Here is a 17226-nt window from a genome sequence, read left to right on the forward strand (position 1 = left end):
ATGTAGCTCAAAGTGCAAGTACTGGCATAAGGATCCTGGTTTGAGCCCCCGGTCCCCAACCTGCAGAGGGGTCACTTCAGCTTCACAGGCGGTGAAGCAGGTGTACAGGTGTCTTTCTTTCTCTCCCCCTCTCTGTCTTCCCCTCCTCTCTCCATTTCTCTCTGTCCTAACAATGACATCATTAACAACAACAATAATAACTACAACAATAATAAAAAACAACACTGACAACAAAAGGGAAAATAAATAATTTTTTAATTAAAAAATCTGTTCTTCCTATATGCCGCAGAAATGTTATCACTTTATCACATTGGTTATTAGAAAATATATGTTTATTGGAGACCTGAGGTTTAGTAAAAATAATATTTTTATTGCTTCATCTACACTATTCTTAGGTTAAAACAGTCAGGCAGTGGTACATCTGGTAGAGTGAACATTACAATGCACAAGTTCCTGGCTCCCTACCTGCAGGGGAGAAGCTTCACAAGTGGTGAAGCAAAGCTGCAAGTGTCTCTCTTTCACTTTCTCTTGCTCCCGGTCTCCCTCATCCCTATCAATTTCTCTCTGTCTCTATCCAGTAAGTAAATTAAATGTTTCCTATAAAGAAATTATTTGAAAAATAAAAGACTGTTCTTAGGTGAAATAGGCTTTATTGTTGTTGTTTTTACTGTAAACATATGTCAGTAGAAAATAGAATATGTATATTTATATAGAGAGATATAGCTATACACAATTTAGTGTCACTGCTTTGAGTTGTGTTAAGGTTTTAACTATGTTAGATTTTGTACCACTTAGAGAAAAACTGCTATCTCCTGCCAGGGTTCTCTAAATGCCAGAGAGTGGAGTTTCATTATGCCTCAGGATTAAGAAATAAACTTCATTGACCATGAGTAGTGAGAGAAAAAAGATATTTTGTTTGTTTTATTAGGGGACACTAATGGTTTACAGTAAAACATAACAGTTTGCAGTAAGATACAGTAGTTGGTGCATGTGTAACATTTCTCAGTTTCCTGCATAACCCCCACCTCAGTCTCACAGCATACATCTGACAATGAAGTTCTTCTGAGTGTCTCCCATGCAGGCACCATGAGGTTCTGCTGAAATGTCTCTCACTTTATATCTATCTAATCTCTCCAATCTCCCCTGCAGGCTTACTGGCCCTCTATATATTGAGTATGTGTACATACAACTATATCAAGTATAAACATTTTATGGGTATACACAAACATAAATATAAACATCATGAAGGTACTTGTTATCTCCAGTTCTAGTCATTATATCAGATTCTATGTTTGCTTTGAAAATCCTGACCTTACCCCAAGGATACAGGCATAAATCAGGGATCAGATAGGGCAGGCTTTGTGTCAGCCTGAAGGCCTATTGACCACTATCTGATATGGCCAGAACACCTCTGGGAGCTGGAGACAGAATACAGAGATATCGAATAATGTCTGACATGTCTGGTGGAAATAACAGACATTATAAATCAGAAAGCTATGAAGAATTAGGAATTCTTCAACAACCACTAATCTAAACAATACAACAAAGATAATATCCTAGTATTATTATATAATATTTGATTATAATAATAGTTCTAATTTTGCAGAACTCCAAAAAGAGTCCCAGATGTGAGAATCATACCTGAGGGACATTGACATAAAGAAAGATTCACATCTAATTCCACTCCAATCTCTCGTAATTTTCTGGAAACACATAGGACAGAGGCACATGTTAAATTTTCCAAGGTATGGACATCTTGATCATAACTAAATCAATTTAAAAAGTTCCCAAGGTATGTGCAATTAACAGGATACAAACCAGAAAACTGTATGTCGAATGAAGCAGGCACTTCAACGTATTAATCATAAGAAAAAGAAGCAGGTGGAGGAGAAACCTGTAAGCATAGGACATGAGAGATAACTAAGTTATAGTGCCCAGGAATTCAATCAAGAGTGAACAGACAATGCAGAAATTCAAAATAATGGTTACTATAATAGTCAGGATCTGACCACTTTTGAGAAGAGGGAGAGGGTTTTGAATGGCCTAAAGCACATGGAGACTTCTGTAGTAGCCAACAAAGGTCTATTTCTTAATTTGGTTGTTATAATTTTGTCTTAATTCATTAAATTAAGCATTTTGTGATTATCTATATCCCAGTATTATTTTATCAAAAAAATATTTTTAAAAAGGACAGTGAAAAGGAAATAATGACTCTAAGCATGTGTCACCAAAGATGGTGGAGACAGAAGTTGGAAGAGGGAAATACAAGGTGATAATTTATAGGGCAATGGTGGGACCATAACAGCAAACAGTTTCAGACAAAAGGAGTTGGCATTTCTGGACACCATTCTTGGAAGTGGGTGCTAACGGCATACACAAGCAGGAGGAAGATGAGAGATACAGAATCTCAGACACAAAACTCCATCAACAGTTCAAGACTCTTCCTAATACTCATGGAACAGACACTCCTAAACATTAACCTCTAAATGTCCTTTCTTAGTCTATGGCCCAGGCTACTGAGAACTATTATTTCTCAATATTTTATTATACTTATTTATTTATTTATTTGAAAGAGACAGCCATAAATTAAGAGGAAAGGAGAGACAGAGAGGGAGAGAGATAGAGATACCTGCAGCACTGTTTCACCACTTATGAAGGGCTTGAATTTGGGTTCCTTGCTCATTGTTAACATATGAGCTCAACCAGGTGTACCACCACCTGGCCCCTCACTGAAAACTACTTTAGGCTACAGGAGAAAGAACTTCAATTAGGGCATGATTGTAGTATCAGAAGAGTTTTTGAAGAACTGTAACTAAAGGAACTGGCAGGAACAGTAATTAAAATGTTGTAAGGGACTCATAACCCCTTATCCAGGAACTTAACTGACAGACACTCATCCAAAACCCCATGATATCTATCTCATCTATATGATATCTTTCTCTGACAAAAGAACCCAGAAAAATCTACCATATAAGGAAAAGAAGGACAGTACCTCGTCATCAGTCAACTGAGTAGCCACATATCCTGAAATTAGAGGGAAGAAATAGAATACCCATTTAGGAATCAATGTGGGGGTAGAGAATGATCTACAGTATCAGGACTTTATCCTTACTTACTCTAGAAGTTTCTGGCTTCAGAAAAGACTATCTTAGTGACCCCTAAGAAGTGTGATCAGTCTTCCCTGATTTACATCTTTGACATTAGGAAAAGTGGGGTATGGGGGAAGCCACAGAATAGGAACTCCTCAGAAGCTCATTACCTTTCCAAGCCTTGAGATGGACGGTGATCCCCACCAAAAGGAAGATTAGTCCAAGAAAGAAGGCTGCAACTCCAACCAGCATCTTTCTCCAGGAATATTCAGACTGAGCTCCTTTAGGAAACAAATTATAAAGTTGGTAAGATGCCCCCAGTATTTGGTGTACCTATCTGAAATTTCAGAGCCAGTACTGGACACCAAATTGAAAGCTATCTAGAAAAGGAATAGAATTAGATTCTTTACAGCAGGGATTTAACCAATTAACATTTTATTACTGACTCTTGTAGCTCAAAAAATGACACCTGAATGCCAAAACAAAAATTTAAAGCATATTTGGGGGACTTCCAGAGGCAGGGCTACAGAGAACAGCAGCTGTGTTTCTCTCTTCTCCTATCCCCAGTCAACTAGGAATGTGAAGGGAGACTACCTGGGACCAAAACAAAACAGGACTAGAACGACTTCAGGAACCCACCAAATCACCGATGAGTGCAAACACATGTGGCTCATGAACAGCGAGAAGCCTAGGGAGAGATTAAGTGGCTGGTAACAGTCCGGCAAATCAGTTGAGACACCACCTCCAGTCTGTTTCACCAACAAAAGACGACTGAAGGGAGGAGAGGACTCCCCTGAGACTAAATGCAACTTTGACTCTCCATTGCTACTAGCCTCAGAATCTGAAGCAGCGGTGGGGAGGCCCTGTGCTGACACCAGGGAACAGAGAACTAGCCAGGAAATGCAAGAGAAGATCTATACCTCAGTGGCCTAGTAGTATGGCTGTGAAAGTCTCTTTGCATAACCACTGGATTATCTCTGCCGCACCCTGCTTTATCTCTTGGTCAAGAGTGATTAAGCTAAGAAGGCTGCTCATAATTTAAAAGCCCTCAGGCTCCCATAGCCTACAGGGGGGAAAAAAAAAGAGGCTTTTAAGCCAGTGCACTCCAATCAGGGATTAAAATAATATTGAAACAACTGTCAGTTTCCACAACTGTGAACCCTTTAATTAAATTAATTAAATGGTCAAGTTCCTAGATACCTAGATACCTACAAACTTCCAAAATTAAGTAAAGAGAAACTAGATAATATGAACAGGCCCATCACTGCTAATGAAATTGAAACAGTAGTTATCAAAAACCTTTCCAAGAATAAATGTCCTGGACCAGATGGTTTTACAAATGAATTCTACAAAACCTTCAAGGAAGAAATAATACCTCTACTCTTAAAAGTCTTCCAATATATTGAAGACACTGGAATACTCCCAGCTTCTATGAAGCCAATATCACTTTGATACCAAAAGCAGACAGGGATCCAACCAAAAAAGAAAACTACAGACCAATATCTCTGATGAACATAGATGCGAAAATATTGAACAAAATTCTAGCCAACTGGATACAGCAGTACATTAAAAAGTTTGTTCGACATGACCAAGTGGGGTTTATCCCAGGGCTTTAAGGTTGGTGTAATATACGTACATCAGTCAACGTGATCCACCACATCATCAAAAGCAAGACCAAAAACCACATGGTCATATCAATAGATGCAGAGAAAGCCTTTGACAAAATACAACATCCCTTTATGATCAGAACACTACAAAAAATGGGAATAGATGGAAATTTTCTGAAGATAGTAGAGTCTATATATAGCAAACCTATATATAGCCAACATCATATTCAATGGTGAAAAACTGGAAGCATTTCCCCTCAGATCAGGTACTAGACAGGGCTGCCCACTATCACCATTACTATTCAACATAGTGTTGGAAGGTCTTGCCATAGCAATCAGGCAGGAGCAAGGAAGTAAAGGCATACGGATTGGAAGAGAAAAAGTCAGACTCTCTATCTGCAGATGACATGATAGTATACATAGAAAAACTGAAGGAATAAAGAATAATAGTTTCCAGAAAGAAACTATTGGAAACCATCAGGCAATACATTAAGGTGTCAGGCTACAAAATTAACATTCAAAATTCAGTGGCATTCCTCTATGCAAACACTTAAGTGAGAAGAAGTTGAAATCCAGAAAACAATTCTTTTACTATAAAATCAATTTGTTACTATAGCAACAAAAACAATCAAATATCTAGGAAGAATCCTAACCAAAGAAGTGAAAGACTTGTGTACTGAAAATTATGAGTTACTACTCAAGGAAATTGAAAAAGACACAAAGAAGTGGAAAGATATTCCATGTTCATGGGTTGGAAGAATTAATATCATCAAAATGAATATACTACCCAGAGCCATATACAAATTTAATGCTATCCCCATCAAGATCCCAACCACATTTTTTAGGAGATTGGAACAATGCTACAAATGTTTTATCTGGGACCAGAAAAAGACCGAGAATTGCCAAAAACAATCTTGAGAAGAAAGAACAGAACCAGAGGCATCACACTCCCAGATATCAAATTGTATTATAGGGCCATTGTCATCAAAACTGCTTGGTACTGGAACATGAATAGACACACTGACCAGTAGAATAGAATTGAGAGCCCAGAAGTAAGCCCCATACCTATGGACATCTAATCTTTGACAAAGGTGCCCAGACTATTAAATAGGGAAAGCAGAGTCTCTTCAACAAATGGTGTTGGTAACAATGGGTTGAAACATGCAGAAGAATGAAACTGAACCACTACATTTCACCAAACAAAAAAATAAATTCCAAGTGGATCAAGGACTTGGATGTTAAATGAGAAACCATCAGATACTTAGAGGAAAATATTGGCAGAACTCTTTTCCGCATAAATTTTAAAGACATCTTCAATGAAACGAACCCAATTACAAAGAAGACTAAGGCAAGCATAAGCCTATGGGACTACATCAAGTTAAAAAGCTTCTGCACAGCAAAAGAAACCACTACCCAAACCAAGAGACCCCTCACAGAATGGAAGAAGATCTTTACATGCCATATATCAGACAAGAGGCTAATAACCAGAATATATAAAGAGCTGGCCAAACTCAAACAACAAGAAAAAAAATAACCCCTTCCAAATGGAATGAGGACATGGACAGAATATTCACCACAGAAGAGATACAAAAGGCGAGAAACACATGAAAAAATGCTCCAAGTCTTTGATTGTCAGAGAAATGTAAATAAAGACAACAATGAGATACCACTTCACTCCTGTGAGAATGTCATACATCAGAAAAGGTAACAGCAGCAAATGCTGGGAAGGTTGTGGGGTCAAAGGAACCTTCCTGCACTGCTGGTGGGAATGTCAATTGGTCCAACCTCTGTGGAGAACAGTCTGGAGAACTCTCAGAAGGCTAGAAATGGACCTACCCTATGATCCTGCAATTCCTCTCCTGGGGATATATCCTAAGGAACCCAACACACCCATCCAAAAAGATCTGTGTACACATATGTTCTTAGCAGCACAATTTGTAATAGCCAAGACAGGAAAGCAACCCAGGTATCCAACAACAGATGAGTGGCTGAGCAAGTTGTGGTACATATACACAATGGAATACTACTCAGCTATAAAAAAATGGCAACTTCACAGTTTTCAGGCGATCTTGGATGGACCTTGAAAATTCATGTTGAATGAAATAAGTCAGAAACAGAAGGATGAATATGGGATTATCTTACTCTCTGGCAGAAGTTGAAAAACAATTATCAGAAGAGAAAACACAACTAGAACCTGAACTGGAATTGGCGTATTGCACCAAAGTAAAAGATTTTGGGGTGGGTGGGAGGGAGAATACAGGTTCAAGAAGGATGACAGAGGACCTAGTGGGGGTTGTACTGTTATATGGAAAACTGGGAAATGTTATGCATGTACAAACTATTGTATTTACTGTCAAATGTAAAACATTAATTCCCCAATAAAGAAATTTTTTAAAATTTAAAGCATGTTAGTTCCCAAAATTAGGACTAAGTGATGAGTTGGTTAGGCTTTTTTTTTTTTTAAGATACAGGGTACTTATCTGGAACACAAGAAATCCTATTTCTCTTTGTTGTTGTTGTTATTGTCATTAATTTTCTTAATATTTAGTTATATGGTAGAGTCAGAAAGAAATCAAGGGGGAAGGTAGAGAGAGAGAGAGAAAGAGAGAGACCTGCAGTACTGTTTCACCATTTGTGAAGCTTCCCCCTGCAGATGGAGACCAGAGGTTTGAACCCAGGTCCTTGAGTACTACATATGCTTTACCAGGTACACCACCACCTGACCCCTGAAATCCAGTTTCTTTTTTCCTTTATTCCTTTCTTCCTTTATTTATTTATTCCTTTGTTTCTAATCCAATTTCTATGGCTCCCTTATATCAGGAAAAAACTAAACATGTGACCAAGATGAATGGGCCCATATAGAGCCAGAATGACCCCAAATTGAGCCCAGAAAGCACAAGAAGCTGACTCTCACTCCACTCCACAGAAATGGGGTTCGACAGACTGGGGTGCTCAACAAGGCAGGTGTAGACATCTCCAAGTTGAGGAGTCATTTCCAGCATCACCATCGTCTGAAAGGTCCAGTCTCCATTCCTGATAAGGCCGGTGGACATGAGCCCTGCTTTCTCCTCCTGCCCATTCCGGAACCACCTGATCTCAATGTCCCCTGGATAGAACCCTGTCACAGAGCACAGCAGCAGATTGTGGTGGTGCAGGAAGGGGGTCTTCTCAGGATACACTGACACCTCTGGTTGCACTAGAAAGGGAAGAAAAATGAGGTACTGTAAATGAAAAAATACTAAGCCAAACAGGAGTCAGTCTCTCTCTCTCTCTCTCTCCTTTTCTTTTATAAAATATGTATTGCCATCAGGGTTACTGCTAGGGCTCAGTGCCTGCACAATGAATCCACCACTTTTGTAGGATGCTTTTTACCTTTTTCCTTTTTTTTTTTCTTCTTATTTGATAAGAGAGAAAGAAATTGAAAGAGAAGGGGAAGACAGAAGGAGAGATCAAAATAGACAACTACAGCACTGATTCACCACTTGTGAAGATCCCCCGAGCCATCATCAGGTAGAGTCTGGAGGCTTGAGCCCAAGTCTCTATGTGGTGAACCACTGCTAGTTCTAACAACTTTTTTGTTTTGTTTTGGATTTTTGGTTTTTGTTTGTTTGTTTATTTGTTTGTTTTTGTATTTTTTTTCCTTCAGGGTTATCACTGGAGCTTGGTGCCTGCACCACAAATCCACTGCTCCAGAAGGCTATTTTTTCCACTTTTGTTGCCCTTATTTTATCACTGTTGTTATTATTGTTGTTGTTATTAATGCCATTGTTGTTGGATAGGACAGAGAGAAATGGAGAGAGGAAGGGAAGACAGAGAGGGGGAGAGAAAGATAGACACCTGCGGACCTGCTTCATAGCTTGTGAGGCGACCCCACCCCCACCCCCTGCTGGTTGGGAGCTCTAAGCAGGATCCTTACTCCTGGCCATGTGCGCTTAGCCCGCTGTGCTACCACCTGGCCCCCAAGACTTTCTTTAGGAACTATCTCTGCCAAACTCACCCAAGTGAAAATTGTAAATATTGAGAAATTTCAACCTCCACAGCTTAAAAACTGGTTATATCAATGTCCCCAAGGAAGACATGTCTTCTTAGATACTCTCATGGTTAGTCCTTCTGTTTGAGACTTCTTAAAGTCCCTGAAAACCTTAGGGGTCTGGAACCCAAGTCCCCATGACCTTATCTGTGATAATTATGAGCACTGCATATGCACAGGCTCCCTGTTCATAACTCTGATGAAGCAGGAAGCTTCTTGTCATAAAGGAAGAAGAGCACATGGACAGATTCACATGGGGAGATTCCTGCGTCAACCCACCACAGATGTCACCTTTCACCTTACCTCTTCTCCCCACAGTGAAGGGTGCCCCCAGTCTATAGTTGTGTCTGCACAGCAGATCCACAGAAGCTCTGCTCCTCGCCAGGATATCTGAACGATTGTTCCACAGCTCAGCATCTGGCTTCCCCAGCTCTGTCAGTGCCTCAAACATTCCCACATCACTGTCAAAACGTGCATACTCCTCCAAGTTAAAGATGAACCGGACCACAAACTGCACCTTTTTGGTCCCGTTGGTGAAGTAACAGTCAGCCTTTGCCTGAATCACATAATCTTCTGGAAAATCAAAAGGGCAGAAGTGGAGGGAGTTGTGAATCAGTCATCTCCTTTAGGAATGCTGTACCTAATAAATTGTGTGAGACCACATGGATTGAAGCAAAGACTTTAACCTCAGTAAACAAGCCAAAAATACTCTCTTCTCCCCTGGGCCCCTTGGCTCCATTTAGCAAGGATACATACAAAGTAGGAAGAACTCTGAGGCCCATCTTCACAGGCCAGACAAGTAGGAAAGAAACAAATCGGGGCTAGGTAGTGGTGCATCCGGCTGAGCACACACATTACCAAGTGCGAGGACACAGGCTCAAACCTCACACCCCTTGAACAGGAGACACTACATGACCTATAAATCAGGGCTGCTGGAAGTTGGGCAGTAGCGCAGTTGGTTAAGCGGACATGGCACAAAACACAAGGACTGGCAACCCTGTTCGAGCCCCAGCTCCCCACCAGCAGGGGAGTCGCTTGACAAGCAGTGAAACAGGTCTGCAGGTGTCTCTCTTTCTCTCCCCCTCTCTGTCTTCCCCTCCTCTCTCCATTTCTCTCTGTCCTATCCAACAACAACGACATCAATAACCACAACAATGTTAAACATCAAGGGCAACAAAATGGAAAATAAATAAATAAATATTTTTAAAAAATTTTTTAATCAGGGCTGCAGTTGTATCTCTCTCTTCTTTTCCTTTTTTTTTTTTCTCCAGGGTTATTGCTGGGGCTCCGTGCCTGCACTAAAAATTCGCTGCCCCTGGAGGCTATTTTTTCCCCTTTCGTTGCCCTTGTTGTTTATCCTTGTTGTTATCATTATTGTTGTTGTTGTTGTTGTTGTTGGATAGGACAGAGAGAAATAGAGAGAGGAGGGGAAGACAAAGAGGAGGAGAGAAAGATAGATACCTACAGACCTGCTTCACCACTTGTGAGGTGACACCTCCCCCCAAGCCAGGGGCTCAAATCAGGATCCTTATGACTGTCCTTGCCCTTTGTGTCATGTGTGCTTAATCTGCTGCACTACTGTCCAGTCCACCTCTCTCTCCTTTTCTATCTCTCTTTCCACTCTCAGTTTCTCTCTATCCTATCAAAATAATTAATATTTTTTTAAAAAGGAAACAAATCAAAGAAAATTTGAAGATATGTAAGAATTCATACAACCAATATTTATTCATTAACTTATTAAACATTTACTGACTGTGTCTTTTCCCAGACACTGTGTGAAGCTTATCCAACTCAAGTTCTCAGAAGCCCAAGGTTTTCACTTCCTGCCTTATCATGTCAAAAAGATGCATCCCCACCTAGTATTAATATACTCTTGCCTGTTCATTCTACATATTTCTGCTAGAGGAAAGTGAAGTAGTGATGGAATGAGAAAAGGAAATGCAGAGTAGGTAGGTATTAGCTGTAAAATTAGCTCCCCATCTCCTTTCTACTTGCTAGGGACTTTCTCTAAGAATTTTCTGCTGGGTCTATTTCTTTAGATTCTTACTCAGAGAACTTATCCTTGTTAATTACTCTAATTGAAGTAATACACTTCACTATTTTTGTGGGTCCATGGTTTGAAGAGTAATTCCCAAGAGCATCTAAAGTGGATCTACAATTCTAATAGTTGCAATGACATGGTGATAAAGATTATAAGGTTGAGGCTGCGTGGTAGCACATCCAGTTGAGAAGACATTAGGCACAATGTGCAAGGACCCAGGTTTGAGCCCCCACTCCCCTCTTGTAGAAGGGAGCACTTCACTAGTAATAAAGCAGGTCTATAGGTATTTATCTCTCTCCCTTTCTGTCTTCCCTTCCCCCTTTCAATTTCTCTCTGTCCTATCATCTAAAAATAGAATTAAAAGAAAAAATAAGGGAAAAAATGGTGGCCAGAAACAGTAGACTCATAGTGCCAGCACTGAGCCCCAGTGATAACCCTGAAGGCAATAAAAACAATAAATAAATTAAAAATATTATAAGGTCATCTTAAACCTACTTTGGGGGATTTGATATTAAATGCTGCTATTGAAAATGAAGTAAATAATCCAGTTACATTACCTTTTATAGTCTTTGAAAGTACCTTGCTAATATTGTTAGTGATTGTCTGAGCTATATATCATTTTCATATAATGTAACTCTTATCTAAACTGCTATGCTCTTAGTGTATTTTAATTTTTGAAAGCTATTCAATCAATCATCATAGGTAAGAAAATGGATAGTCCTTATTTGTAAAACACACATGTGCTATGGTCTGAATGTTTATGCACTATTGCCCAAATTCATATGTTGAAATCAAACCTCCAAGATAATGGTCTTAGTAAGTGTCATCTTTGAGAGTTGCTTGGGTCACGAGGTTGGAACTTATGCTTTTAAATTTAAAAAGACTCCAGTGATACTCCTAGACACACCGACATGTGAGGACACAGGAGAAAGGTGCCATCTATAACCAGGAAAAAAGCAAGCAATGCTTATAACTGGATCTTTGACTTCCCAGACTTCAGAACTTTGAGAATTAAAGTTCTGTTGTTTATAAATCACTCAGTCTGTGGTGTTTTTGTATAGATATTCAAACAGATGTAGACAGTGTTGTCTTAAGTTTGAACATCTGGAACATTTTAAAGGGCAATTTTTTAATGTTTATTATTTTAATTTTATAGGACAGGAGAGAACAAGAAAGGAAGGGGAATAGAGAAGGAGAGGGATAAGGAGGAAAGAAGGAGGGGAAAGAGAGAGGAAGAGAGAGAGATGTGGATAGGGAAAGGGAGAGGGGAAGGGAGAGGTCTGCACTACTATTTCACTGAAACGTCACACCTGCAGGTGGGGCACAGGAGCTTGTACCTGAGTCCTTACGCGTGGTAATGTGTGCATTCAACCCATAAGTGTGCCATCTTATAGGCAAAATTTTAAATTCTTTTCAATGATACTTGAGTTAATTTGAACTCTGGTTCTATGCCCAGTAGTTCTGGACAGCTGCTCTTAGCAGGCCTCCCGGTGAGCTATTTTCTTTACCAAGATTCCCGGCTCACCAGAGGTGTCATGCCAAGCCTTTTCCTTTTTGTTTAACTTCTCTATTTTTTTTTAAGTGGCTGGATCTCTATTTGAGTGACAAAATACCTGACCAATCAGTCTGCCTGGGAAAGACTACCTGGAGTTTTTTGTTTGTTTCTTTGTTTCTTTGTTTTGGACACTTCTTACAATTGGCTGTCTTTGCTCAGGCTGCCTGCAGCCAATCCGGAGTGGTCAGGCTTCAGACTGACTATTAGGGTTTTCTACTCTATTCTATTTTATTATTACTATTAATATATACAAGTGTCCCTTTCCCCCCTCCTTCTTCAGGTTGACCAAAGTTAACTGTTGTTGTTTTTTCCATTGCTAGCTGACTGGGTGTCCTATCCATTGTGAGAGGAACTTGTTTCTCTCTAGCTCTTCCCTCCACTCTCCTTTTTCCCTCCTCCTAGCTAATTTAAAAAAAAAAAAAAAAAAAAAAAACACCTCTTTCCTTTCACATCTCTCTTTTTTTTCTTGTTCTTGTCTTCTTTTCTTCCTCCCTCCTTCTTTTGCTTTCTGAATTCACTGATTCTCATTTGTGAATTATTTTGTGGAAGAAATCTGACTCAGAGTGGACTCTCTGTGTGTGTCTCTCTTTCCTACTTCCCTTTCTCTTCTTCTATCCGAAGAATTTACAGTGGACAGTAGATTTGCATAATTGTTTATTCTTGCTTTCTCCTTTCTATTTCTTTTTCTTTTGGATTTGGTTGCTATTTTTTCTTGAACTGGAGGTGTTGTTTGGCTAACTGGTATTGGGTGAACTGCATCAGCCCTTGCTTAAGTTACTACTGTTGTAATTTCTGAGGTTGGTGACTGCATTTGTCATAAAGGTATTTAGTATAGCGTGGTTTATACTCAAAACACAACAACTGAAGAACGATAGAACAGAAAAATAAAAAACGCATTCATAAAAAAGAAAATGGTTAAATCAAGAGCAAATAAAACTGCTACCACAGTGAATCAAGACAGGAGCCCAGAAGAAACTCCAAATCAGTCAGAAGTAACCATAGATAAGAAAAGTATGCAAGTAATAATAAAACTAATAATCACAGAAATGAAGACAACTATGGAGGAAAGGACTATCAGAATTAGGGAAACAACAGATGAGACCCTCAAGGAAAACACAAGCTACCTCAAGGTAATTTGAAATTAAAATAGTAACTTTCAGGTTGCGACAATAGCTCACTTGGATAATGCACTGTTTTGCCATGTATACAAACCAGATTCGAGCCCTGCTTCTAGTGCATTGAAGGAAGCTTCGATAGTGTGATACATCTCTCTCCTTCTCTCTCCTCTCTCTCTGTCTCTCTCTCTCTCTCTCTCTCTCTCCTGCCCTCCCTCCCTCCCTCTCTGTCACCTCTCTGTCTAAAAAAAACAAAAGGAAAAAGGAAAGTGTCACTTATCTCAAGTTGTAAATTCACTTTCCTTTCTAAGTGCAGAGACCTCCTCCTGGAGCTACTGAGCTGAGTTGAAGGATGACAGTGTCCTCCCTCATCAGCCACCTATTTCTCTCTCAATAGAGAGAGAATCAGTTACTCTCAGATGCAGCTCTAACTTTCAGTTCTCTTCAGTTTCCTCTTAAAGTCTTCATGAGAAAAAAATTAATTTTATGATTTTATTCAGATCTGTGTCAGATTTAAGATCTGAGATGATTTTTGTGTTGCTTGATGGACATTACAAGCTCAGAGAACTTTCTATGCTCTAAAAGCAGTTCTCTTCCCCACCCACTCTCCACCCCAGGTTTGTTCCTCTTTTTGTATTTGATGAGACATTGACATTCAAATGAGTTCTGTTTTTAGCACAAAATATCCTGTTTTCTGCTGAAATATGTCCTCATGGCTTCATGTTTACATAGTCTACTGCCTCACCAAATATATATATGTATGTGTGTATGTGTGTGTATACATGCATATATATTATATATATAAACAATAAGCACATGTATCCAGTGAAGAGAATGATGCATTCAACTTCTCTTATTTCTCAAAATTATCTAGTACAGTTCTAACCACATAATAAAACCATAATAAATATCAAATGGAGCAGCCTTTGTTTCTACTTTCTGTTGCTACATATACTTCAGTGGAATAAATATAGAAACAACTAAATGGGAGCCTGGTGGTGGCACACCTGGTTGAGCACACATGTTACAATGTGCAAGGACCCAGGTTCAAGCCTCCAGTCCCCACCTGTAGGGAGAAGGCTTCAAAAGAGGTGAAGCAGTACTGCAGGTGTCTCTCTGTCTCTCTCCCTTCCTCTCTATCAACCTCTTCCTTCTCAATTTCAGGCTGTCTCTATTCAATAAAGACAAAAAAAATAATTTTCTAAATAAAAGAATGTCTTTAAAAAATAAGAACTAAATGATCATCAGAGCAAAGCCCTAGCTGAAAAATGGTAACTATTCTCAAACTACCTACGTTTAGGCTTTTATTTTGTTGTTGGGGGGATGGGGAGGTGTTCTGTTATGTCTTTTTATGTAGTTCTCTGAACTAACATCATTACAATAAGAACCTTAAGCAAGACAATATCCCCTTCTTCCTGCCTCCCTGAGGTTCTGGTATGTGCAGTTCACCTAACCAGTACTCCATTGTGAATGACAAAAGGATAAGAATACTTTTCTGCCAAGGAAAGAATGCTCTTTGAATCGAGATACCATGTCAAGTCTCGTCTATAACCTGAAATTATGCGAAAATATATTCCTTTCCCATGTTAATTTTTTCCAAAAAAAATTCATTTAGCATTGGTTTGCAAAATAATAGGATCTCAAGGATATATTTTTATACACACACACACACACACCAATTCACCCACCACTAAAGTTTCTGTTCCCATGCCAATTCTTGAATACATACCTGGGGGGGGGGGGCTCATTCTATTCTTACCTGGAGAGTCTTGACCTTGAGTCAGGGAAGAACTCAGTCTCACTGAATTCACTAACAGGACCACCACCTCCCAAAGAATCCATTCAGAAATCATATTAAAAGAAAGAGAAAAAAAGTGAAACAAAATAAAATTTAAAATAATCAGCCTCTTCAGAACAGGACTTATCAAACAACTCAGTCAAAAATACTCATTAAGAGTATAGATCCATTTCTGCCTTTCCAGGATTGGAAACTGATGATACTGACAACCAATCAAGACAGAAAAGTAATACATCATCAGCTGCTGGGTAGAATACTTTCACAAAGTTGAGCTATACTACTCATGAATAATTTACATGCAGAATCCCTGAAAATAGCTTAGATGTGTGAAAAAAATGGGCTGGGCAATAAAGTAAATGTCTTTTTTTTATTATTTAAGAAAGGATAAACTAACAAAACCATAGTGTAGGAGGGGTACAACTCCACACAATTCCCACCACCCAATCTCCATATCCCACCCCCTCCCCTGATAGCTTTCCCACTCTCTGTCCCTCCGGGAGCATGGACCCAGGGTCATTGTGGGTTGTAGAAGGTGGAAGGTCTGGCTTCTGTAATTGCTTCCCTGCTGAACATGGGCATACTCCCAGTCAGTCCATACTCCCAGTCTGACTCTCTCTTTCCCTAGTAGGGTGGGTCTCTGGGGAAGCTGAGCTCCAGGACACATTGGTGGGGTCTTCAGTCCAGGGAAGCCTGGCCGGCATCCTGATGACATCTGGAACCTGGTGACTGAAAAGAGAGTTAACATACAAAGCCAAACAAATTGTTGAGCAATCATGGACCCAAAGCTTGGAATAGTGGAGAGGAAGTGTTAGGGGGGTACTCACTGCAAACTCTAGTGTACTTCTGCTTTCAGGTATATATTTTGCAGTAGTTTATGGATACGTGTGAACATATGCTCTCTCTCTCTCACAGAAACTGGTGTATATCTAGGTTTTGGGACTTTGTTAGAAAGTGAACCACCTGTGATGGAATTAGAGTGTACTATGAAAGGACAGGTCTCACCCGAGTAATGAAGCTGAAGGGTTGTCATTCCACACGTGAAGTCTCTGGACACAGTCTGAAGTGAAGCATGTCGAGGTGGCAATCGTTGAGTTGATTAGGTTATGATCGGCAGATGCAATATTATTTGGTATGGATTGGGAGAGGCATACGGGAAAGTGGGCCCTATCCAAGGGTTCCAGGACTGGGGGAAGTAGGGGCTCTATAGTGGAGATGTGAGGTTCCTGCTGTCTTAGGGTTCCAAAAGACAATCAATAGTTAATGTTATCATCACATTATTTGGTAATTGGGTTAACTTTGAAAAGTCCTTTTGTTAGGGTTTGCTGTACAGTACCCAGTATCTTATATATAGCTGTGCTATTAGTTGCTTCTGATCTACTTGGTCTAGGATTTTGAGAGAGTCCGCACATCAAATGCACAGCCTATATATTAAAAAGACTCTGTCTGTGTTTTAAAAACTTCGAGACGTACAATTAATTTTCCCCCTCTCATATTAATTAACTAGTGATTTATATGACTACTCCTAGTAAATGTAGTAAATGTCTTTTTTATTGTATGGCTCTAGAGCTGGATGGATCATTTATTACATATCATGCTATCCCTGACCTAGGCTTCAGCATTATAGAACAACTTGTGCAGCTAGAGACAGAGACAAAGAGGCAGAGAGTGAAAGAAACCACAGCATTGTAGCTTCCTCCACTGTAGTAGGGACTAGGCTCAAACCTGGGTCATACACATGACAAATCAGAGCATTATCCAAGTAAGCTATTTGGCCAGCCTCTGGCCTATTCTAATCACTAAGTTTCCATTTCTGTGGAGTAATTAACACTTCCAAAGGAAGAATACATAAATAGAGGAAAATGTAAACAGCATTTTGAAAATGTCTTAAGGGATTGTCAGTAAAGAAACTGGAAAGATTAAAAAAAAAAAAAACATGGAGTATGATTTCTTGTAAAATAAGAAATGGAGGAGAAAGAAAGGAAGAAAGAAAG

The 17226-nt window shown here is 39.5% G+C and overlaps 1 protein-coding gene across 2 annotated transcripts; it reads right to left on the reverse strand.

Annotated features, from left to right (window-relative positions):
- Nucleotides 1-749: 749 nt before the first annotated feature.
- LOC103117420 (HLA class II histocompatibility antigen, DO beta chain) lies at nucleotides 750-15457 on the reverse strand. Of its 2 annotated transcripts, XM_060189567.1 has the most exons (7): nucleotides 15197-15457; nucleotides 9030-9299; nucleotides 7611-7892; nucleotides 3260-3370; nucleotides 2993-3024; nucleotides 1819-1894; nucleotides 750-1703 (listed from the first exon to the last, which is right to left on the reverse strand). In XM_060189567.1, the coding sequence occupies exons 1-6, from the start codon at nucleotides 15288-15290 to the stop codon at nucleotides 1859-1861; spliced, it is 825 nt and encodes a 274-aa protein (XP_060045550.1). In that variant the 5' UTR covers nucleotides 15291-15457; the 3' UTR covers nucleotides 750-1703; nucleotides 1819-1858. The 2 variants fall into 2 exon arrangements, with proteins under 2 accessions (XP_060045550.1, XP_060045551.1); XM_060189568.1 differs by lacking the exon at nucleotides 2993-3024.
- Nucleotides 15458-17226: the final 1769 nt, after the last annotated feature.

This window comes from Erinaceus europaeus, chromosome 4 (assembly GCF_950295315.1).
Source record: "Erinaceus europaeus chromosome 4, mEriEur2.1, whole genome shotgun sequence".
In the NCBI taxonomy this organism is placed as follows: domain Eukaryota; kingdom Metazoa; phylum Chordata; class Mammalia; order Eulipotyphla; family Erinaceidae; genus Erinaceus; species Erinaceus europaeus.

Bases quoted from the DNA above. Each gene is read 5' to 3' on its own strand.
- LOC103117420 (XM_060189567.1), bottom strand. From the start codon at position 15,290: ATGATTTCTGAATGGATTCTTTGGGAGGTGGTGGTCCTGTTAGTGAAT. The intron at 7,893-9,029 runs GTAAGGTGAAAG...TTCCCTTTCTAG, and splicing joins CTTCACTGTGGGGAGAAGAG to TGCAACCAGAGGTGTCAGTG. The intron at 3,371-7,610 runs GTGAGAGTCAGC...TGTTTCCTAAAG, and splicing joins CCCCATTTCTGTGGAGTGGA to GAGCTCAGTCTGAATATTCC.